Source organism: Melospiza melodia, chromosome 9 (assembly GCF_035770615.1).
Source record: "Melospiza melodia melodia isolate bMelMel2 chromosome 9, bMelMel2.pri, whole genome shotgun sequence".
In the NCBI taxonomy this organism is placed as follows: domain Eukaryota; kingdom Metazoa; phylum Chordata; class Aves; order Passeriformes; family Passerellidae; genus Melospiza; species Melospiza melodia.
The window spans coordinates 15592326-15618392 of record NC_086202.1 but is presented as its reverse complement, the minus strand read 5'-3'; the positions used below and the strand labels follow the sequence as shown (position 1 = coordinate 15618392).

Sequence of the window (26067 nt, the reverse complement as noted above, 5' to 3'; positions counted from 1 at the left end):
GAGTGTAAAAAATATTTATTCAACCTAATTCAACATAACTATAATTTTCAATACTTAAAAACAAGATTTACAGATTAATGACCTTTAACCACTCACGTGAAATCATCTTACAGTCCATACAGTATTTTATAATTGTATTTTTACAATAGCTTTAACTTCCAGAGGAGACAATGAGCTTTTCCATGAAACAAGTTTCAAACCCACTAATTTGCATCATTCAATTCTTTCCATGAGACTTTAAAAAACAGTAATAAATTGCTTGGAAATATATACAGTGAAGACCACTGAAAAGCTGTTTTCTTGAAACGAGAAATTCTGTAAGAAATACATATTATATTGTTTCAAGACTATCTTACAGAGTGTAGCAACTTTCAGAGGCTGCTACTTAGTTTAGGTTTTATATAAAAGTGAGCCTACTAAGACAAATATAATCAGCAGACTTACAAGGTTATAGTAATTCTTCCATTACAGCAAGAGCCTCAAAAGTATTTGATATTGATTGAGTGTATAATTTTTAACACCTGTATAGGTTTTTAATACTAACTGGCCTTTATATACACTTTTGTACAGTTTTAAAATATTACATCTTGGTAATTAAGATAAACATACTATAGAAAAGGTACCTTACTTTGAATTTCTCCTAACATACATTATTGCAGTCAAATAGGAAGTCCATTCAGCATTTACTTCATTTCTGGTGAAAAGAAATATTTACTAATGAATAATTCCACTCAAATATTTTTAAGCTATTCTTCATGCATTTGACATACTAATATGAACAAGAGAAAACTCGGAGAAAAACAAAGAAATTGTTGTTAAGAAAGAACTTCAAATACAAAATCCAGATTAGGTCTGGTATGAATATGCAATATTCAAATTATGTTTGTCAGAATTTAACTTCACAAAACAATCAATTTCTGTTGAAACTAGATTTAGAAATACAACAAATAATGGAAGTGCTAATGTCTCCCTCAACTGACTACTTTAGACATAGGGGAACAGTAAAGCTTACTGTATAAATAAACTTTATGACACATTTAAGATTTATCCTGTAGTCCTTTACAAAATGGAGCCCAGTTACCTTAAGCCAAGGACCCTGCTGGCAGGATGCTCAGCTCAGGTACCCAGAGTGTAGTGTCAGCCCCTTGCAGCCAGCACTGCCAGCAGGGCAGCAGAGCCCAGTCCTGAGCAGAGCTGAGTTACACTCTCAGGTCTGGATGCTTCAGGGGATGCCCTGCTGGCAGTTCACATGGAGCTTTAGTGTTCAATGCTGCTTTCTCGCAGGTTTCTATGGGTATTTACACAACATAAAGGAATATGGAAATTAAACAAGTGTTCTAATACTTAACTACAAAATAAGCAAGTGAAATTTATTTCCCCCTTGTAATTATTTTAACTGGAGGAAAAAAATGCAATCCAGCACCAGTTACAAACCAGTAAAGCCATGAGAAAATTACACTAGGCACTGCAGAAGATACAACAGGACACTGAAAATTACCAGTAGTAAAATAGTCACCTGAAAGCCATGCTAATTTTAACACCTAATACTTAGGTGGTTAAAGCTGACATACAAGTCCTGCAGAGAGTGATCTATCTTCTGCTTTCTCTGTCATTTGAGTATTTCACACTCCCTGTTTGATACCAGCAAAACTCAAAGAAAATTCTTTCTCCTTGGTAATGACTCACACTCCCCTTCTAAAGCAATCTCCCTTCATTGTGTGAAATGATAAACTGAATGACAGCCTGGGTACAAAATCACCTAGAGAAAAGACATTTGGATATAGCCTACCTAACTACACTTAAAATGTTCTGTAGTTGATTCTTTTTTTTTCCATTCAGTATATTGGCTCAAAGAAAATAATTCAAAAGCCTATTGCCCAACAGAAATACCCAAAAAATAATGAAAGCCAAATCACATTCTTAGGTTCAGTGGTTGCTGAAAGGATTTACCCTGCCACAAGACAGTGCTTTATTGTATTTAAAGGAAAAAAAAAATAGAGGAGCAGCAACTTATCACAATTTTCCACTACTGTGCAATAACAATGGAACCAATACAACATGGAAACCTGTTAGGTGAGACTCTGTGACATCTGGAGGTTACAGCCTTACGCTCCTTCTTGTTCAGGATAATTTAAAATTTTGCGGTGAGCTTGGCGCAAATATTGCTGCTGCTTGAAGTAAACCTTAAAAGCTCCTTTTATAGCAACAAAAGCAATTCCACCCTGAAATAAAAAGATATTTTGAAAACCTGCACAGTTCAGTGTCATATCAATGCAAATGTTCTTAAAAATTTCCAGTCAGAGAAGATTTGTTTTCTATACATATAGTATTTTCTTCTAAAGATTAACTAATTAGTACAGTTCCAAATGAGTATGTCAAAGTTTTCTGTCACAATGCACTATTACAGAGGTTACCATTACTTAAAGGGATTACAGACTGAATCTATAAAAGCTTTTATTTCCTTGGAAGTCTCACCAGTATTCTAAATTTTAAAAATCAAAATCTTATTTCAATAACAAAGAAAATGCAGATATGTATCTGCTTTCCTCCCTTCTCTGAATGTATACTATACAAGGCAAAAGGAATAGTACTGATAACCATTCTATAACTAGACTGTGAAAAATGGCACTTGCCAAAAGTGGAGTAAAATAAAATCTATTTTTGTAAAACAACCTTTTTTTCCCTCTAGAAAGCTTTACAATATGTTTATCTCAAGTCTTCAAAATGAGACACCAAGAAGCTTTTAGTTTGCATGAACATTTGCAATATCACTGTTTGATCTGCATAAAAGAGAGGGGTGCATAAACATGCAGGAATTGAAAACGGGCTGTAGTGACAGTCAGATGAGCAGGGATTCCAAATTACCAAACTCAGTGTACTTGTCCTTGAAAGGCTGCAACTAGAGAGGTTATTCACAAAGCAAGAGATTGCCATTCCCTCTCCATATGAACTCTATGGAGAGTTAATTTTCCTCTCCTTATTAAAATAAGAAACAAAGAGTTTCTCTCCAAATCAGTAAACAAAAGCTAATATGAAAAGGTTTATAATATAAATCCCAGTCTTCCCTTACAGAGACTGTTCATAGAAGATGCTGGCTCCTCATCTTCACTGTCAGCATTATTACTGCTAAGGCCTGCTCTACTATAGTGCCAGATAAAACTTTCATCCTTGTCATGAACTGAGATTAGTTTCAGTCATAAAGAGTCTTTCACACACATGATGTTTGTCCACTGCTAAGACAGGCAATCTTAAAAAAACCCTTCCTTTAATCAAATGCTGTTCTTAAAATTCCAGATCAATTTGTGTTCCTTTTTCCTTTGCCTCCCTCCTTCACAACACTTCATATTCCTCTCGTATAATTTATGAAACATAGTATTGAATCTTACCAAGATTGTCCTTTGTAAATTTGAGTTAACACTGCTGAACATCAGCTTGCCAACTATTGTGGCAATAGTAGGGAAAACTAGAGCTCCACACAGAATCCGTGTGGCAGAGACGTGATCTGCCAGAGGGTTGGCCTCTGCTGGGATACGAGGAACAGGACATCCAATGCCTAAAGGGATAAGAAAAGGTTACAAGGCCTATACTGCCTCAAAAAAGAGCACAGAAAGTGCATTACTGCCCACTCCCCACTCCAGTACAAATCTACAGCCAACTGCTTTGTGAGAACTATCCCTCTTCTCAGTGAATATTCTGTTTCCATTCAACGACCACAGTTTTACTTTCAAGTAAGACCCATGACTTGCAGTAGCTTGTTTTGTTACTAAAGCCTGAACTGAAACCATGTTCCTGCTACTCCTGCCACACCCATCTCAGGCCATATTCCACAAACACAATCTAAACAGAATAACCATGAAATAGAGGGACAGTGTTAATCACCTCTACTTAAAAATAGCAAAAACTACTTGCCTATCCCCATCTCCTAAAGGCAGAAGTTCAATCTTGGCATTTCTTTTTTAACTGAATCACATTACCTGGAAATATACTGTTCAAAATTTGTAGCTTATTGGAGTATTTGCGCCACAGTCTGAGCACATAGTCCTCCCAACGGATCATCTTGCCCAGTATTAGCATGACTGGGATAGTGGGAAGGCCAATCAAAAGGAATAAAGGATCAGCTCTCTCCATCACATCAAGACCTTCTTTGTGACCCACAACCTAGAAAATATGCATATAGTTGACAAACATAGGCCACAACACTGTTACAATGTACAAATGAACAAAAATGTAACTTTAAAAGTTGAGTTTGTTTGAAGCTGCCCACGTGTTTTAAGTTAAAGAAAAAAAGAACACTGTTTTACCTAATTTACACTGTTTTCTCTTTGTATCCTTGGTTGCTTATAGAGGATAATGCAGGTGAGCTACCAGCCCTATTTTGCAAACCATTATTACTGCAGAGAACTGTAACAGAATTCCCAGCCATCTCAAGAAAGGTTTTATGTGTTTCTGTGTAAGTAAAAGCCTTAACATCTGAAACACTAATAATACAGCAAGCTTTCCAAAAGGCATTTAAGAATTTACAGTTTTATAACAAGTAATTCTACACTCAGAAACTGATCAGACACTACTGTTCATAGGATAAATTGATAGTAGGTACCTCAGGATGTTTTTATCCATATTTTGTGCTTTTTAGGAATACCTTACATAACAGAGATCACAGTATTTAACTATTGTTTCTCTGGACAATGCAGGAAGATGAACATTATTTTCAACTGTAGTGGAAATAGCAGCATATCTTCACATGTACCTTATTTTCATAGGTAGTTAGTTCAAGGATTTGAAAAGATCATTATTACTGCTATGTCTATACTTTTCTGCTGATATATAAAAAAATTAATCTGACTTTTCCATTTATAAAATGCAGATGTTACAACTGCAACAGAATGGTTCCTTATGTCTTTTTAAAAGTACATTACTTTAATTTTAAATAAATCCAATAGGACTGAGGATAAAAAATTACATTAGAGTGGTACATATCCTTTAGATTTGTCTCAATTTAATCAGTATAAATGCTAATAATAAGTCTTTGAATTGCTTCCAGGAAGAACAGGCTCTTTCATGACTTTTTCTGTAAGAATCTGGTAGGACTAAAAACACTAAAATAATAATTATGTTTGTCAAGCGCTGGATTTTCTGATGTGTTTTCATTGACTTCTTGTTTTCCCCACAAGTACAATAACTTATCAAGTCTTCAATTGCACAAAAATTAGAATTAGAAGGTAAGAACATGAAAGAACAGCAAAATTGTAAAAAAGGAAAATAACAAACCCAGTACTTCTGGAATAGGTAGGACACAGGGAAGAAGCTACAGTAATGTACCACAGTACCTTCCAACTGTACATTTTTGCCTTGCTCTGAAAAGCATTCCATGTTACACCTCCAGAACAGGAAGTTATGTTATATACCACAGCCTCTAAAAATAGGCATAACCAATATTGTTGCTGCCAATAGATTATTCCTGAAAAAACATTCAGCATTTGTCTTCCAGCTTCAGTATCTTCTACTCAAGCTGTGAAGTCTGACACTATCCTTTTTCTCCTTATAGTCATTGTCCATCAAAAAATGCTTCAGTATCTTGTCTCTTTCTGCTTTAGATTATTGTATTTCTCTGCTTTCAGTAACTCCATCTGACTTGTTACTGACTTAGCTACCACAATGTCAATTCTGTATATATTTTTCTGCACCTGAAGTCTAAAAATAGCTTCTGTGCTTCTCTCTGGCCCTTCAACTAAGGGAAAAGAGTCTGAAATACATCAGGAGAAAAACTGCATTAAACCTAGCAAGGCTGGGGTGGCAAAAGGGTTGGAACAGTTTCCCTCTACTACCCACTCAGTCTGCTCCTCTACAAGCAAAACTAAATTACTGTCTTGCCCAGCATGCCATCCATACAATCAAAACATTAAATCATGAAAATAGCTAATTCTTCATATCTGGGATTTGACCAGCTGCCTAAACTAATGTTTACACAGATCCTCACTTCAAAAGCAAAACAACTTCAGAACAAAGCATTTATTTTTCCATCTGGCTGCAGAGCTCTAGGGCAGCTAAAAAGGTCACAATTTCCTACAGAAAAAGAGATCAATGTAGCAGTGAGCAAGGAGAAAAGGACTGATGCATTTCCAAAGTCTCCTTGTAGTATTACAGATAGGTGTAATGGTTCTGTTGGAGCCACAACAATGAAATATCCAATAAAAAATACTTAATTGCACCACTCTGTAATACACAGACTCACCCACTGCAATGGAGGGGGTATTGAAAGCCATTACACATCACCTATGCAGCTGCTGACCCTTGGCCACACTGGTACAGGGAAACTGCACCACTCATTTGGGCTCCATTTCTGCTTCCAGATCACTCAGAACCTGAACCAAAACAGCACACCATCTTCACAGGGCAGGGCAGTACCACACATCTCAAGAACTAGTGCCAAATGACTTATGAGAGAAGAACCAGTTTGTATATTTAAAATTAGAACTGTGTAGAGGAGCATTTATTAACATATTGGCTTGTTAATTCTATCTACAGCTGAATTAGCATCAGAAATACTTTTATGCTTTCAGGCAAAACACAGGTTATAGATTTCAGATAGGAATCAACAACTGAAGGAGTAAGGAAGTGCTTCTGATTGTACAATCTCTGCAAACTCTGGTCTTGTGGTTGAACTAGAATCACCATTACCAAGTCTTTCCATAGGTAACAGTGTACCACCTGTCAACATTACTTTTCTATTTAAATAGTAAGTTCACAAGAACAGAAGCAGGAAAACTTTTTTTTCCCCTTTCAACTAATCATACAGTCTGAAGTAATTAAAACATTAATTTGCAGTGTTTTGTATTTCTTGTTTATGAATGAACTGCATCATTTAGGGCATGTATTTTCCTTTATACAATTAAAAAAAAAAATCACAATATCCAGAAAATAGTTTACCATCTTTCAATTTCAACAGTTTGAATGTTACTAGCAAAGTTTTTCTCCAAGTAAAAGAAAAGATTACATCTCCTGTCTTTACTGAAGATACTCATTATTGGCAGCTAGGTGGTAATGGCACCTTTTCCCATGAGAACAGAATTGTGTTCACCAGTCTGCCATACAGAGGGCAGCCAGCTAGAGCAGCAGTGCAGTTTGTTAGTTGCAGACTGAACCATGCCCAACAGGCATACTTGCAGTTATAAACTATGGCCAGTTAAACATGAAAAACCATCTTGAATTCACTGGTAACTACACTGAAAGCCAAGCAAAGAGGAGTCAGATTGCCTTTGCTCTCAGAGGTGGCAGGGAGAGGGAAGAGCGTGTACCTGCATGACCGTCACCGCCCCGTACGTCACGGCTGTCCAGTATATGGAGCCCACCATGATTCCAGCTGCAGCAAAGGGACATGCCTTTGAGATCAGGCGATCTGCAAGATCCAAAACGTAAACAACTGGACCTATGATAAAGGAAAAGTAAGGTTTCAAGAGAGATATATATATAGATACACACAAATAAAAGCATACTGTAGAAAAGTCAGCATCTATCACCAATAAGAAGAACAAACGAGGCAAAGTGGAAGTCTGACATACCACACGTGCTGTTTAAGTGAATATATATAATATAATATATAATTAAAAAGCTATTAAGCTAAACTTGTAACTTCTGCCTGCCTACCATTTCATTTTTCCAGGAGATTGATACACTGCTTAAAGCACTAATTTACCCAGTGATTAGCTTCCTTTGTGTTGAGTAAGAATTGTTCTTTTGTACAAACCACTTTAGGCTTAGTGCCTTTTTCATTTGTTAGATATTTTAGTTTTCTAAAGGAAAAAATACCGATTTGTTGTAATGTACTTCATGTCCTTATCTTTGACAACTTCACCTGAAAATTCTGCCACTAAACTATGCTGCTATGTAGTAGAAAGTAGCACAGTTAATACAAAAGATTCCTTCCACTGGAAGAAGCTGCATTCAGTATGTTTAAATGATCACTTCTCAAAACACTGGAGGAAAAAATACTCCTATCCAGGTTATTCAGTGCCTTTGACAACAACACATGAATAGGTTCATTGTTCTGTCTATGCACAAGTGCACTTTCCAGACTTACACAGGGCAAGACAATAAATACCCTGACTACCTTTGGTGAGGTAAACAAGGGCAATGCCTGCATCTTTTCTTTGAGGGACTGCAAGAGTATGAGTGAGGCAAAAGCCAGAACACTAAAATGTAAACATGGAAGTGAAAGCCATCACCACCATAATCCACATTACTTTTGTATTTGTCAACAAATTCTACATACAGACTGTCCTCCCACAGCTCATATGCATGAGCGGTTCCTGTGAGCTCCTTCCTACTTTTTCCTACCAAAATCAGTGAAAATTCTCAAAACCAGCCTACAGGCATTCCTCAAGTAACTAATCCTCCATGTCTCTCAAAGTTTACCCACAGTGACAAAATTGTGACTCCCATTTCATGACTTAGTTAGTTCTTTTTCTATAGAACAGCTCTACTGAGAATGCTTTCAAAAACCCCAGTTCCACTCAGCTCAAGTCAGCTGGTGGAAAAAAGGCAACAGGAACATCCAGTTCAACTCTTAATAGTTGTGTTTGACTTTCCAGAACACACTTAAGAAGGTGCTGAGATGTCTATCAGTATGCTGGAAGCAGCAACAAGGTCATAACTGCAAGTACTAAATGCACAGTAGTTTACACATCTTGACTGTTTCCCAGAGGCACTGAACAACTTGTTTGGTTTTACCTTTTTGAAAACTTATGTTTGAAGACAGGAGACTCAAATGACACTGAATGTTGCCTTATAACACAAGTACTAACAAATTACACCTACTGATACCAATCATTAAGAGAAACCTGGCTAGAGAATCAGGTATCGAATCTTGAGAAAATACTAGAAAAAAATTCTTGAAGCAATCTTTTAATTAGGCCTTAGGAAGGAAGTAGTGAGAAAAGAGGACAAAACTAGCTTTGCTTTTTAAGATGGTACGGAGGAAGAAACAGAAAAATAAATATCACTGATACTCAAATTAAAGAAGGAAATATGAAACAAAAATATTTTTTATTTTGAAAAATAGATCATGCTTTAAAGAGTTTTTTTCTGCCAAAATGTTTTCTTTTTATTAAACTGAAATAATTATCTAAGAGATTCTTTGGTTACTTTCAAAGTGGTAACAATATTTTTTCTATTTAGTGAAAGTACTTGAAAGAGCAGAAAACAGCTCACAGGAACATAATTATCACCAATCACCAGAACTGATAGGCAGTATCAAATCTAAAATGGAATTCTGATTTTGAGATATTTCATGAGAGGTTGTTTTGAACTAGTAAATATATAAAGAAACACCCACTGTTACTTATATTCACTGATGTCTCCTCAAGTTGATATTACTTCTAAACTATAATCATAAATTAAATTTTGTGATGAGGGTATCCTTTCACAGAATTTTTAGAAAAAAGTTTCCAGTAGTACATTAAGGGAAGTCTTAAAAGTAAGTAAGTTTCTGAACTGTGATGCCTCAGGGAAGGGTATGACAAACACTGTCTTCAAAAGAAGTGTTCCAAGGCTTCTTGGAAAATTCTTACTGTCCTTACTCTGCCTGCTGTGACCCTGACTGACTTGTAGTTGAATTGTGCTGGAACAGCTTTGGGTTACTAGAAAGAGTTACATAAGGGCAAGACTGGCTCAGTTGTTTGAGGCACTTCAAGGTCATGACTGATGTTCCATGGACCCAGATTAATTTCCCTGCTCTTCTACCAATGTCTTGTGTACTTTTAGACAAGTCTGAATTTTTATGCCCTTATCTTTAAAAACAGAAGAAGATGGTATTATGAGGAAAAATATATCAAAATACATGAAGGGAGTCTCATATACCTGCATGCAAGAACTGAACAATGTCATGCAAGAATTTTAGGCCAGCTTCAGAATCCAGGAATGTTGGAATCTAAGCTTTCAAATACAGTTTGCCACAAATTGCAGGAACAAATGAAAATGCCTGTTATGTTAATGTATCCTGTCCAAATTATAGTTGCTACCCCTTTTGGCCATTGTCAAAATAAAATGCAAACACATCTCACATTACAATTTCATCAGTAAAGATACAAACAAGAATTTCAAACAGTGTAAAGTTTCGTGGTGCATTCTGTGTCCAGATGGAAACCCAGTTTTCTTCCCAAAGCCAATTCTAAATGTTATTGTTTGATGCCTTCTTTATGATGGGGAGTTACCCTATTCAGCAAAGCCAAAGTGTGGCTGTTATATGAATAACTTGTAGTAAGTTTCCTACGGGTTTATGCATTTTTATATCAACAATGCAATATTGTTGTGTATATTTTCTTTCCCATTACTCAGTGTTCTATCATGGAAGTAAATGTCATCACTCAAAATTCCCTTGACACCTTAATTTCATCAGCCCTTAAGCTACTAAGAAAGAGGTCCTCTCCCAAAGAACTGACAGTGAGTTATTTTCAGCTCTTTCATTACAGAAATAAGATACTTTAAAAAAATCTTCTTTAAAATCCTCTGAATGCCTGCACTCAATTACTACATCACCCTTTCTCTAACAATCAGTTTTACTTTTAAACAAAATTTAAGTTTCCATGGCAACATTTCATTTTCTTGATTTGCTTAATATATCCTATAGAACACATGGGCAAACGAGGGCTGAAATAACAGCAAGCACTGCTAATTTAAATAAATGCAACATACTGTGCATTATCCTTCTTGGCTACTCAAGTAAGAGACTCTGGAAGACATGTCCAACTTTTTCTTTTGACCTTGACAAACAGAGCTACAGCATACCCAGCAATCATAAATATTCTGCCTCGTTATCACAGGGCAATATTGTCTCAGAAACACCTCCTGACCAAAGTGAAAGTATGTTTTTCCAGTAATGCCACATGCTGCTTAGGAAATTCTCCACTAAATTTCCTCTGATAAGTGTCTCTGCAAGCTGAGTCAAAAAAAGGATGTGTTTATGTGCTGTGTGGCAACTGCTGAAAGAAGTCACCTTCTGTTCAACAAGAAAAACAATCCCATTAGCCAGGAAATAATTACAGGTCAATCACAAGATTTATCTATATTCCTAAGTGGAATAGATCCAAAAGTTTTAGAAGGTATTTAACTAAGCCACCAAACAGGATGCAAGCAGAATATAAAGTTATTTCTTTCTGTCTGGGAAAGGGAATAGACAAGTTTCCAACAGAAATGGTGCTCCGAGCACAAGAAAGGGGAAAACAAAGGAACACAAGAACAAATAAATAAGCAATAATTGAAATGATCCGTATCTTACCTAGCTTTGGAAATACTATTAAATACTCTGCATTGCACTGAGGACAAGCAACTCTAGCAGTGCTGTTTCCTCTCTGCTTCTCGTCCACCCAGCGCTGCAGACAAGTCTGATGCACCCATTTGGTGGAGCCCCTGCAGCGGCAGGGCCGCACCCACTCTGCTGTGCGATCGTCCTCGTCGGTAGCAAAGCAAACCCAGCAGCTTCTGCAAGCACAGGAAGGGAAAACAAAGGTGTTTGCTGCTGCTTTTACATGCTAAAAATAAACATTCACGTGTGAAAGCATACAGCTTAAGAAAATGTACATCTAGAGGAGATGATGGTTATTACTTCACTCTTAATCACCAGAAGTGTAAGTATTTTGTACCAGTTTTGCTATAAAATCAACATAATAAGCATAACTTTTCAGATAGCTAAACAACTGCTTTATACATTCTGAATTATTAATTAAACTTTTAGATAATTTATGTTTAAAAAGCACTGAGACTATAGTCCAACCTTTGAATAATTCAACATATGGAAAATCCATATTTTTTTAATGTTTTATCATCTCCTTCTACAACATTTTGGTAAGTTTTTTTAATTTTAAAAATATAAGATCAATACTGTAGTCTGTTACTTGGGAAACTAAGTCCAATCCACTTAAATAATAAAACAACACAAATGATACAATATACCACAAAAAACTCTAAACAATTTTATCAAATTCATTTGCTCTCTTGGAAAAAATAAAGTATTTAGTTCAAACAAGTTGACTTTGTATAATATAAATTAAGTTACAAAGGACTTCAAGAACACTATTGGACCAGTAGAGGAGGAAATTTCTGCTTTTGACAATTATGTGGGCATAAAAATTCAAATATATTAATCTGTAAGGAGAAAACACAAGACTGACAGTCTGTACAACCTCACCTGAAGTGAGCATAGAACCAGGAACTCCCAGATATCTGGTCTGATGATTAGGCCAGACTTTTGGCCAACTTATAAGACAAAGCAAAATATGGATCTAAACTAGGAAAATATCAGATATGTTCAGCCAGTAATTTTTACTGTGAAACAATTTGCTAATTCCCATGCTGAAGATATTGAAGTTTACATAATAAACCAGAGTCTAGCAAAATAAGAATATTACTATACATATATATATATATATATATATATATATATATATATATATATATATATTTATAATGGTCTGATTTTAAAAAAATATTTTATGCAAGTCACTACAATCATAGTTAAACCCCTATAAAGGAGCACAGCAACAGCCTCCTTATAATTTAACCTCCAAGACACAATCTAATTAGACACTGTGACCAAACTGAAGTTTAACATCACAATTTTGATGATGAAGTCTCGTTCTCTTAACAACTTGTGTAACAACATTAAGACAAAACACTAAAAGGTTTCTTATCTGTAATGAGTAACAGACAGTAACACAGTAACTGAGGAAGAAGAAACTGAGAAATGCTCTGACTCTTGTAAACAAAACAACTTTATTATTTAAGAATAATGATTGTAGATTCTATGCCAGGATGTTACAGTGGTTCACAACGCTTTGCCTCTCACTTTTGCTTTTATTTAACTCCTCTGAGGAAAAGGAAGGGCGAATTTGCAATGGGAAATTAAATTTTGTCTGGCTCCAACTTCAAGACATGAAAAATATTGTTGTCTAACAGCTTTGCTTTTAAGACCTCACTGTTTTGGGTAGTATTCTATTTGTAAATTGAAAGTGTTCCTTTACAGAAGAATAGCCATGCCTTTCTAATAGAAATGACCATGCCTATCAAGTACCTGCAAGCCATTCTTTAAAGCATGAAATCTTTTTAACATCTACAGTAGTAGAAGTACATTGAAAAAGTTGCAAGTGTGTCAGAGCAGAAGGCAACCTGGAGCAATTTTTTACTTGTAAAAAGGGAATATAATTGAGCACATTGTAAAAGGCATACATACAATTGGCATACTTGTAAAAGGGAATACAACCTGAGATTCAGATTCCAGGGAAGACCAGAGAGAAAGCAATTTAATACTGAACAATCCATAAAATGAACCTGTAATGTCCAGTTTTAATTACAGAACACATTATAGTAGGTACAGATATAAATTTAAAGTGTGGTGGTCTAAAACTAGAGCTTCTCAGTTGATGACATCTGGAATCAGAACTGTAGTTTCTTCCATTCATCTTAATGGGAAGGTAACATCAAAGTCTGACTTATTTACATTAAGAATCCCCAAATTTACTTTAACAATAAATAATACCATACAACACTACTGGTAATTGTTCCTCTTCCGAAGTTTTTTTCTGCATTACAGGTAAACATTCACTCACTCATTCCATAGCCTATTTAAATCTACAACTGCTCTAAATTTGTAATTCAGATTTTTATTTATAAATTAAAGGCTTCACAACAGAGCTAGTTAGGTCTAAGAATACCATCACAAAATGCAAGTCTAGAGTTTATTCAAATACTGACAGATTTAAGCATGAACATAATCTTGCTACACTGCAATATTAACTGAATTTGTCCGTGACAATGGTTATAGATTAAATTCTGTTCTCACGTTCTCTGTCAAGGTTAGTAAGTCAAGAAAAATATGCATCTTTTCTTTAATTGCTTCTTGCCAGCCAATCATGCTTGAAAACCTGAAAGACCTATGAAATGAATAACAAAATCCTTCACAGACTTAAACCTTCAGCAGGTCATGAATAATGAACAGTAAATTCCCTGTATACTGTCATCAGCTTTATCTCTTTCCATTGACAGCAGCTGTAGCAGAAAGGACTAAATAAAACCATTTCAAAACAGGTACCTAGGCTCTTGCCAGATTTTCCATTTTCTTGTACTGAATAAAATATGACCTTGATTCTTACCACTGAATCAGGCTGCTACTCAGATAACCTGAAATAGAAAGGGCTGAAAAGGTGGAACAAAGCATTGTTTCTGATAGAAACTCGAACCCTTTTCCTTGATGACTTTCTACATAGCCAAATCAATAACACCAATATATTTTTCCACACTTCCTTGGCTCAAAAAAAAAAAAATCAAAACAAAACATACAAAACTCCAGACCATATCACTATTGCAGCTCTGAATATAGGGTTACAAATGCCTTTTAGATTCAGCTCCCCAGCAGATGAAGCTTTCCAGTCTCAAAAATTCTATTCTGACCCTGAGAATAAAGCATTTTTTGGATCTGTATTTTTTTGCCTCTAGCAAAGACAACTCTTTTCAGGGCACTGCTTGTATTAAGAGCAAAGCAGTTGGGGAGAAAGCTGTACAGAAGATTAGAGATCCTACACTCCAAATGTTACATGACTAAGAAACCAAGGCCTGCCTAAACCCAGGTTCCTCCAAACCACAAGTTTCTTACCAGTAAGGAGCTTTTCTCTCTGGTACCTGCTTGGAGCTGCAGCTCTAACACATCCTTAGGACCTCCAGGATCAGACATACCTAGACTGCTCTCCTTTTTATTAAGCTATAACCCTTCTAAAGTTACTTTTTTCCAAAACCAGTCTTAGATGGGAGGGAAGACAGTGTCTAATTCACGTTATTTAAATCAAATCTGACTCAATTTGTGAAAGCTGAATCCATCATGTAAAAGTTTTGTTTTCAAGCAGGCATGACTGTGATGACTGTGTAAAGCAACACAAAAAAGCCCCAAAAGCCCAGCAGATATCCTTGTATCCACAACACTTAATGGAAGATGACTTGCTAGACTGGGGCAGTACAGCTGTTTTATGATCTGGTTTCAAATATTCGGTACTGAAGTAGGAATGGAAACACCTTGGAATTTTCCCCCTTATGTTCAGTGGCATACAAATATGAATGGTCAGCAAAACCAGAAAACTTCTCAGAATAGAAAGCCCTATTTGACTTTTAGATCTAACTCTTACCGTGGGAAATGCAAATTTGAACATGCATGACATGTTCTAGAATCATGAGCTAGAAACACATTTTCCCTCTCATTACAGTTCATTCACAAAACAAAACATTTTCTGCATTTCTCTCAAATCATAAAGCTCTATTCCTTAAAGTGGCAGGAAATTGCTGATATCTTGCTGCAAGAGTAAATCATCCTTGTCCTGCTAAACACAAGGTGTCAGAGCAGCTTATTGCAATTGAATTTCACATCCAAAAAGAAGAAAGTGAAAAGGCTGAAACACAACTGGTAACAACAGTAGCACAGAGAGCCAAGTCAGTGAGGGGTGAAAAGGTACCTTGAAAGAAATGACCAAAAGCATTCCAATCACTTGCCATTAAAAGGCACTGTTCTAAAGGATGACCCACAAGTCTGCTGTTTGGAAGAGGCAATTTTTCATGAGCTTCCATAACAACTTTTTATGCATGGTTATGTCAACAGATGAAATATCTTGGATGGCGAACAGTGATAAGCTTTAGACTAAACTTGCCAGCTACACTCTACGCACTACAAGATCATATGTACGTTGGAAGACTAGGATGTCAGAAAAATGGGATTACCAGTAGCACTAGGCTGCTTTGGAGCTGGTTGGAATTTTAGTAGGGGGACAGCAAACTGTTCTTTCAAAAAGCAAGAGAAACACCTCATTGCAAATGCTACCACTAAGCATTTCCTTTTCCAGAGTGTGAAGAACCAGCAGCAATAAGATCTTGTGCTAGAGGGACACTGCCTGGTCATGAGAGAATGCAACCACAGCCTACAAATCCCTGATAAAGGCTACAAAGGAATACCATTAACCTGAGAAATGTTAGCTTATGTCAGGCTTCACAGAGGAGATGAAGTGCCGGAAGTGATAAACCCACCTGTAGGATGGAACACTGCTCTTTTCCCGGCCATCAAACACACAAAAAAATACTTTAATCTTCAATCCAACACCTGCCTATCAAACTCAAAACACCCTTCCACTATCTTAACAGGAAAAACACACAAGGGAACTATACTGAGTGAAGAACAGACACTGGTGCAAAAATAGTGGTCTTAGATGCTCCTTGGGGACTTCAGAGGGTGCTTCCAAGGCAGCACGGCACAGCAGCCATATGCCAGCCTGTCTCAGCCAGCTAGAAAACATGCTGTCACTTTGAACAAAGTCTAAAATTCTCAAAGCAAGTCCTGAAAGTCATCTGACCATATACCCAATTCTGCTCTGCCTAGTCATCAAGGATAGCCTGCAAAGCTGAGTAAAGGAGATATTGTTAAGAGCCCAGATAGAACAGTAAAGACACTTTACTACAAAAGCAATGCTTTCAATAGAAACAGCTCAAGTACAGAATATCAAGCGAATGCTGGTGTGAACACACGGTCACACAAGTGGGATTTATATACAGGCTCTGACTTCCTCTAACCTCAGGATGACATCCTAATAAACTAGATTTTAAAAAGCTTTTAATAAAAGCATGTGGATAACTAAAACTCAGTAAACAAACCCATTAAAACCCCACAGAATAATTAACTAGAAACTGCACCAGCAAGATCTACTGATTATCAGAAGTTCAGTTCAAGCTTTTTTATATTCTTAATTACAGCTTAAATCAAGGGGAAATATTTCACACTAGAGTTCACTGCACTATATAAAGGCAGAGATACAAGTAAAGGACAGTTTCCCAAATCCTGCTGGCTGCTTTCTAGCTTGTGGATAAAAATACGCCCTTGACTGCCAGGCATCACCTATTGTGCTTAAATTTGGCCTTATTGTTTTATGGTCTTTGCTTCTAGCCAGCTTAGAATAAGGAATCCCTCCTCAGATCTAGCTATCTTGTGTTTTGGTCTCTAGTTTGCCAAAATCTAGACTGTCAGTAAAAAAAAAATTAGCTTTCATTCTGAATAAATTAAATTTTTGCAACCAGTTATTCAGACACGTTCCTTTCACAAAGTCTCCAAAATTCAGTTATCTTAAAGGTTTTAATACTACCATACTCTCACTTTTTTAAAAGGAAAAGGTGAGAAATCATCAAGGCTTGGTGGCCTTGCTATCAGCCTTTAAATATGCAATGAATTTTGATGTTAGAAACATTTGTTTTATTTCCTAAGTGAGGGAGGAAGAACAGGGCCCTTCTACACATGCACAAAGGACAAATCAGGAAAAACAACAACTTGTACAATAAGCACTTTATTACTAAAGCATTATACATTTTGCTAACTGAACTCTTACTAATGTATATTAGCAGCTTGGACTACAACTAACAATTCAAGCTACTGAGTGCCTACTGCGGGTGGGTAACACTGATTCTCACCAGCCTAGGAAGAAAAACAAAAGTGACTAAAACTAAGTGGAAAAAGAAAAATCAACCATACAAAACCTAAACATAGAACCACATACACACGCACAAAACAATTTACTTCCAAAATGGAAACATGCTTTGAACAGAAAGTTGACATGTATTCAAGTACATACATAGCAAACAGTGAAGAATTCTAATAGCATTAAGTTAATGCTTTAAATATTTAATGGTGTTTTTATAGTGCAGACAGCATGATACAATATAGGGAAAACATTTTCTCATGTCTTGTTTGACAAATCTGTCAATAATCACAAACACAGGAGATGTGAAGCAACTAGGAAATTATGCATTAGAGGTTATTTAAAGTTACTTCCTTGAATGTGACTTGAACATTTTAATTACTTATTAATTACCTCTAAGATGACCAGACTCCAAATGAAGAGAAAAATATGTAGTTTCTATAACCAACCAATGCTATTTTGCACTGGGGGAAAAGGGAAGGGATTGCATCAGAAGAACACCAATACTGATATTTGTGCTACATGTACAGAATGGATGACAGATGCTACAAATACCAGGAGCGACCTACATACAGAACAGACCAAGTCTGACCTGCCTAAAACTGTAACCACCCTGACATTCAGCTGTTGCTGTGATGAGCACATGGAAAGAAATGCAAAGTTATTCACTGAGTCTGTATCATGGGAGCTCAATCTCCTGCAGCCATTTTCCAGTCAGTTAATGCAAAGTACAAATGAAGTACAAATGAATCTTTAGGCACAGCAGCTTTACTTACAGAAGTAAATACATTAGCATAGACATCTGTTAGAAACTAAACATGGTTCCTTGCTTTACATTCAGTTTTGAGGGATAGTACCTGAGAAATAGAAGTTTGATGTTTTTTATGTATTCCTAGAGAGTTTCATGGTTAAACTGACCACACAGGGTAAGCAATCTTCCTGTTGAGTTCTTCCAAAGAAAAGAGAAGGAAAAAAAAAAAGGAAGTGTAGTCCTCCAACTCCAAAGCAAGCAAATTGCTCTGAACTCAAGAGTTTATGACAGATAATATTACTCAAGTTATTCTCAGTTTATAATTTCTACTTTTTACCAGAAAATTTACAGTATAAGAGAACAAACCAAAAAGCTCTACTTAAGTCAGTCATCTTATATAATCCTAATAATAAAAATTGGAACAATTTCTGACCTAAAAATTACAAAAAAATTTAAATGTCAACAAGATAAATTCTTGGGATGTTAATACCTCAAGAACAACAAAAACCACCGATCAAATGTGGCAGACATTGAAAATTTGGAAATGTCTTTACTCTGAATAAATGTGAACAAAAGTGCAAGGTGTCTGATGGTAACACTAAAGTGACTCTCCTGGACAAGCTGTGCAACTGACTGCATGACTCACCAGCAGAACAGTCACAAGCACCCTGCACATGGTCTTCTGCAATTACATCCCTCACAGAAAGCTAACTAAATGTTGGCACATTTCAGGCCAATAAAAACTATCCACTTCGAAACAAAAATATTCACATTCCAGGAGGCACTTAGAAGAAACAAATGAGAAGAGGTCTGGAAGGTACATAATGACCACACTGCAGGTTTAAAATAGAGGGTCATGTCTTTTTTAGAATGTGAAGAAATAATTAATTATATCAACGTGGCTTAAAAAAAATAGCACTGAATGCCAGCCCCTCTTGTCCATGACAACTCTTTTATTTACCATCTTCCCACTGTTTTAGCAGTTTCTTTTACTATGTGCACATTGAAGAAGAGCTGCATGGTCATAGGAGGAAACAGGCAGGGATACATAAACTGAGAACACTAAACAGTCCATACTTTCCATCAGCAATCACCTGAAAACCTAGAAACACTAACACTTATCCAAAAAGTTTGTTTCTGTGAAAGTTGTTTCCAAACATAAGCACATACAAGGATTCCCTGGATAGCCCTTAAATCAACTGGTATTTACTTGTTATAGGGGAAACTATTATACAGCAGGCCAGTTTAATTTTTAGGTTAACTTAGAAACAAATGAACAGCTAGCCCCTGATTTAATATAACTTCACTGCAATTTTTTCAAGCAGCATTTAAAAGTGGATATTTTGATTGTAAGTTTTCTTATCCTACAGTAGCGTTAGGCAGGAAGTGTCTAATCCTTCCCCCAGAACACCACACAAAAATCCTGAGCATAAGCACTTCCATTCAGTTTTAGAAATTTTTGACAAAAAGCACTCATATTAGCATTAACATGACAGGAGCAAAAATTCTCAAGAGAAAAAAAGCAAATTCCCAATCCAACTAGAGAGGAAGTTATCTCAACTTTTAGGTAAAAATTTCAGAGCTGGTGCTAAAAAAGACCAAGTGCAGATTTGCTAGAAGGTGCCAGTGGGCTGTACCTCCCCTATGCTTGAGTTCTGCAGTGCAAATGGTACTGTGCTGTTTTCCCTTAAACTGGGATTGCATCCAGAGCTGGTATCACAGAATCACAGCTTGGAAGGGACCACAGGAGATCTTGTCAGACCTCCTGCCCAAGACAGAATCAACACCAAATTCAGAGCAGACAGCAGAGCATTCTCCAGCTGGGTCCTGAAAAGCCCCATGGGCCAAGATCCACATCTGCACTGGGAACTTGTTCCCAAGCTCAACTGCATCATTCCCATCCCCACGTGCTGAAAACTTCTCTGTTCAAATTCCCAGCTGACTCTCACCATCCTGCCAGGAACCTCCACAGGCAGTGTTCTGAACAGCCTCCTTGGTAGGCAGAAGGTCATCAAGCCTCCCAAGCCATCCCTTCCCCAGACAGGCTTAGCTCCTCCAGCTTCTTCTGGGAAGTCACATGCTCCAGCCCCTTCACCAACTTATGTAACCTCAACAGTTTCATTTAGAAACATCAGCCAGATGCAGTTTGCTTTAACCACTTCAGACTGACTCCTCTTACTCTTCTGCACTGGCAATGAACTTGCTACTTGTGGTAAACTACAAATGCCAGTAAAAGCATGAGCAAGTCACACACTCTTTTGATAAAGGTAGGTATTTATATCCTATAAAAATCTAGGCCCATTCTGCTGCTGAGGGGAAAGCAAAAATGTTCACGAGAAAGCACTTATTTTCACACCAGGAATTTTCCACCCTCTTTGCAATGCAGAAAGGCCATAAGCAGGTTGAGATGCCAAAAGCACCAAACAAGCCTAAAACAGCTGGCATATTTATTACCACTTTAAGTATTACTTTAAGAAGTTGTTGCAAAATTGATACCTTAACCTTTTGATATTTGTCTGTAAATTATTATACATATATTTATTCAACACATTGGCATTAACTGTCAGAAGTTTCCATTTCAGTGAGCACTTAAAGACACCATGGCAAACCATTAAAACTTTAAGCACTATTACAGAGTCTGAACACTTTTATATGGAAGAGATCAATAAACAGGAGTTTGTACAGCCTTTTTAGATAAAGTGAATGTAACAAATGAAAATATTATCTGAATGCCTTCATAATACATGGGATGCCAAGAGTTTGAATATAAAAAATTGTAAGTTGTCTCTCAGGAGTTTCTTCACACTTAAATAGGAAGAATAATTACCTACTGTCTGCAGGGAGAAGTTAATTGTTAAGCAACGACTAAAACACGTCCATTTGTTCCTGAGCATATCAAAGCAGACATCAGAGACAGAAAAATAACACACATTAGACAAGAGTCAAAAGGTTAAGGCAGTTCATAAACAACATGCTGACACCTGTAAATTTCCCATGGGCAAAAGTCAATGTCCAGGTCTGCATCAAGTCTCCATTAATCATCTTCACTGGTAAGACACAGGAAGAAGTCAATCTGCATAGAACTTTCAGGATAAAGTGAAGCAAAATACTAAGGGATGTACCTGGGATGAAGCAGTAATGAGAAAGCCAAGATATTATAAAGCTATTACTGTTTCAAACTTTCTTTCTTGAAACCCACTCTCCAAGATAGGTGTGATTTTGCTTTTTCCATCCTGTATCAACATCATCTTTCAAACAGTTGGGCTAAGGACAGGGAAAAACAAACTCCTTGTTTCCTTGGTGGAGATGAACTCAGCACAGTCCATTCTCTACTCTCACACAGCCTCTCCTCCTAACCTACTCTCAAGGAAGAACAGAAAGCCAGGTACTTCCAGGCACTGAGAGACTTCAGCCAGAAGTTAGGAAGATCTCTCTCAAAGGAGTTTAACTCTGTTGTGAAGAAAGAAAATAATTACTTGAGGTGGGACAAGGAAAAGAGAAGTGCTTAATCAGCAGAAGTAGAACAAACAGACTGAGTAACTGCAGAGATGGCATTCTGTAAAAAATAAAGATAATACCTAAATCCCATACTGTGTTTTATGTTGCTTATTACTCTGCATATCTTATCTGGGAACTCCACTCCTAGAAAGAGTCACTCGTGTGTCAACTTCCCTCAGTGAGAGAAATCAGAGCACAACAAACAGTACAAGTCTAAGATGTTCAGAATAAACATCTTTAATCAAGGACCACCCTGCACTAATTACACTACTGAGGTTGTAGCATCAGGGTCATAATCCAAAACCCTGTATTAGCTTACTAAAGTATCAACAATTCATTGCGCAAATAAAACTAAAACAGCGCCTGCACTTTCAAAGAAGGAAGGAAATGAACTGATCTCAACACAAACACCACCACAAATGGTGACTGGAATGGAAAGAGAAACTGAAAGTCATGTACAATACCATACATATTCTTTATTCTTGGAAAAAAAAAATTACTATGGAATCAGATGACATTTCAAAAAACTGAAATAGAAAATCCAATGCTGTTCTGCAATTTTTGAACTACAATTGCTAGCATTTTTCCAATAAATCAGTGATCTGGAAAGAGAAAATTTAATTGCAACAGCACTCCCCTCTAGATGGCAAGAGTAATTTCTTAAGCAAACTACAATTTATTGTTTAATTGCTTTTAAAGTCTACCAGCAATTTCAGTTCTCATCTCCTTTCAATAGGGAATGGCAGAGACTTAAAGCCACATCATCTCGCTCCAGTTTTTATCAAGGATATTCACCACAACTGAGCAACTACCACTGAGTCAAAAAATTAAGAATGCTAATTCAAAAACTAAAGCATGCTAAAATGATCACTATGTTGATTCTTCAGCAGGTACCTGCACAAGCCTTCAAGAGATTATCCATCAAATGTTGACTAACACCTCCACAGCCTGAAGTAACAGAAAGCAGTGGTGCCCACGTTCTGGCCATGGTGGCAAATACATGCACAGAAGGGAGCAGCTGTCTTTAATTTGGATAGTACATGAAATACCACAATTCACTGCCACAGGATATGCTTGGAAAAACAGAACCCCAGCCATTCACTGGCATAACCAAGTGCAAGAGCAATCCACACCCAATCCAACTGAAATCAAGAGAATAAAGCTTAAAAATATGAGTACATTTTAGCATTACAGCTCACATTAGCAGCACATAAACCCACTGCCACATAAGTTCAAGTTTTAACAAAGATTACTATAATTCTGTAATTTATGCATTAAACTAACATGAACAAAGGCATTAAAATAATGAAATAATAATAAAATCTCAGCATTTAGCCAGATTACTAATACCTGCCTTAAAAGTGTATGCATTAGTCCAGAAATATGGGATTTTACCATAGACTGAAAAGATTTCTGCTTGCAGAAAAGGACAGCATTTCAAGAATTATTATCTGGAACTGTTACGTGAACATGAAAGAGAAGAAAAAAAATTACAAGAGGGATGGAAATTCCAATTTTCAGGCTAGAAAAGATGATGCCAATCATATGGATTAGTTTCCTAAAAGCTGCAGATGAGACAATCCACAATGTAGTGTCACTTCACTGTCATGCTTCCTGTATTTATGCTACAGCCAATCCTTCAGGTAAGTATAAAATCCTTAGGTAGAAATTTTGAGTAACTGACTCTTTACATTTTAACAGCTATTTACCTTCATTATAAATCCATGGGTTGCTTCCTACACCGAATTATGCAGGCAAATAAAGGATGGAGCACAAAATACATCAAAGAAAGATGAATCCCAGGCAAGAACGTGGTGATGCTATCAAGTCAGTCCTTGCACTAGAGAAATACAACTTTATTAAGGAAATAAACCTGTAATCATACAGGTATAGAATCTAAGAGTCAAGAGAAGAATCCAGCTGTTCCCTCTCACAAACAGAGAATCAAAGAACTTGCTCTGGGAGCTCTGACCCTTGTTCACAAAGCAGTGCATGCACTCAGACCTACAGCACCACCTAATTCCTGATACAACAGCATGACACCACTCTTGGTGGCCATCTAGGTATTGGAAACAGAAGAAAACCCTTCTTTTCCCCTTCCTCAACTATTAGAATCCAAATGAAAGTCATCTGGAAAGCTGTTTTCTGCATCCTTCAGTAAAAGATCTGTATTTTATTTTAAAGTATGCATTTTGCATTAAGCTATAATCATTTGCAATTACTCTTTAAGATTTTGCATATCACACCTCCTTTTATGCTACTTAGGTACTTCAAATTCTTTCCCTGCTGTCCAACTGTTTTACATATCAAGCTACTCTAAGCATACCAGGAAAAGTCTTTGAAAAGAGCCAGAGACACAAATTATAATTTGACAAACTTTAAAGAACACAAGAATATTAAATGTACATCAAAACCCACATCTCTATTACAGGTAACAACTGAAGAACAGTAAACTGGTTTGGCAACCAGGTAACTAATTACCCTTTTACTTTTTTAATTAACTGTTTAATTCAACTGTTGGCCACAACAAAGATTATAAACACAACCTCACAGCCATTTCCCAACAGGGTGAACCAGGACTTCAGAACCAGGACAATAGCCATGGGCATCAGGGCAGCCACAGAGAGTATTATGGCTTCCTTGAACTCTAAATATTTATTACTAGACCACAAAATTCAGGATGCAGATGAAAGTTTGTTGTTTTGTTGGTGTTTTTTGCTTTTGGGTTGTTTGTTTTTTTTTTTTTTTAGTTTAAGAGGAGTTGATTCAGCAATACTTTTATAACATAAATCATCCATTTGTCATCTATTACCTTTTCAGTTTTTCTACAACACAAACTTTCCCTCCCCAAATCACCTTTATCCTCTTTCTATATCAAACTGGAACTTCTCATTCCCACCTTCCAGGCTGCACAAGTTCCACCCCTGCCTCCCACAGTTTGTGTTTCCATCACCTGCCTGATGACAGGCTGTATTTCATTAAACACTCTTTCCTTAGAGGCGACCTGGAAAGGATAAAACCACCAGGGTTCTTTTTGATTCCTTATGATGGAAACTTGACAGGTTCATCAACAGAAGCCTGAACTGCTTCTGGATCCCCACCTTCTGAGATACCAGGCTATTACAACTCCTGCAATAACAGGCTGTGAATGTGCTTTATTGTTTGTAGGAATAGGTTGCAAGGGCTTCATAGATGAGTAGAAATTACACTTAAGGAACCTGAAGTGCTCAGTGGAACAGGATGAAAGTGTTACGTATTCAAATAAAAGCATATATAGAGAAAACAAATACAATAAATAGAATTTACAAGTTAGTAATTATAGACGAAGAAATATGTTTAAGTCATAATACTTCTAAGGTTGTAATTTTAAAAAACGCTCCAGAAAGCAATTAAAGGCTTTCTTCAGATCATAAAACCAGCAACAAAACACACAAGGCCGGCTATGCTTAGGTCATCTTTTGGTGCCTCACTTGACGCGCACATCAGCGCGTTCTCTTCCCGGAGGCTCTGCTGGGCCCAGCCCCGGCTCCCGCAGCCCCCGGCCGGCCCAGGGCCCATGCTGAGGCACACACACAGACACACACACACAGACACAGACACACAGACACACACACACACAGACAGACACACACACAGACAGACACACACACAGACACAGACACACAGACACACACACACACAGACATACACACCCCCACCCCTCCTGTGGCCGAGGGCAGCGGGAGCGATCCCTCCTGGCCCTCAGCTGCCCGCGGTACCTGGCGCTGCTTTACGACGGCGCTCCACAACTTCAGTCAGGCCACCGAGGCTTTTAGAAGGCAAAAATCGAAACCGGACTCGCGACACCGGCCCCAAACCCGCCGCGGGGGCTGACAGGCCCAGCCCGAGCGTTCCCTCCGCGTACCTGTCCATGGTCTGCGGCAGCGCCAAGCCCGTCTGCTCGGCCATGGCCCCGGGCGGAGGAGCGGGCCCAGCCGAGGGCCCGGAGCCTGACAAAGGCGTCACGCGTGCGGCGGCGGAGAAAGGGGAGCGAACGGGAGGGCGGCAAATCCGCCCTTCCGCGGGACGGCCGGAGCGGCCCTTCCCTCGTTCGGCGGGCGGGACGCGGCGCAGGGCCGGTGGCCGGGACAGGACGGAGCGCCCGGGCCGCCGCGGGGAGAGGCGGCGAGCGCTGAGCGCAACCGCGCCGCCGTCACCGCCGCCCGGCCCCGCAGCGCGCCTGCGCCAAGGGCAGGGCTCGAGCCCGTGCCCGGAGCGCCGGGAGCGCTGGGAGCTGTAGTCCCGCTGTAGTCCCGCCGCGGTGCCGACGCAGTCCTGCCGCCGCTGGGA

The 26067-nt window shown here is 37.8% G+C and overlaps 1 protein-coding gene across 1 annotated transcript; it reads right to left on the bottom strand.

The window, feature by feature from the left end:
- MARCHF5 (membrane associated ring-CH-type finger 5) lies at window positions 1-25898 on the bottom strand. Its single transcript, XM_063163479.1, has 6 exons — window positions 25643-25898; window positions 11273-11475; window positions 7296-7426; window positions 3975-4158; window positions 3387-3553; window positions 1-2222 (listed from the first exon to the last, which is right to left on the bottom strand). The coding sequence occupies exons 1-6, from the start codon at window positions 25684-25686 to the stop codon at window positions 2106-2108; spliced, it is 846 nt and encodes a 281-aa protein (XP_063019549.1). The 5' UTR covers window positions 25687-25898; the 3' UTR covers window positions 1-2105.
- Window positions 25899-26067: the final 169 nt, after the last annotated feature.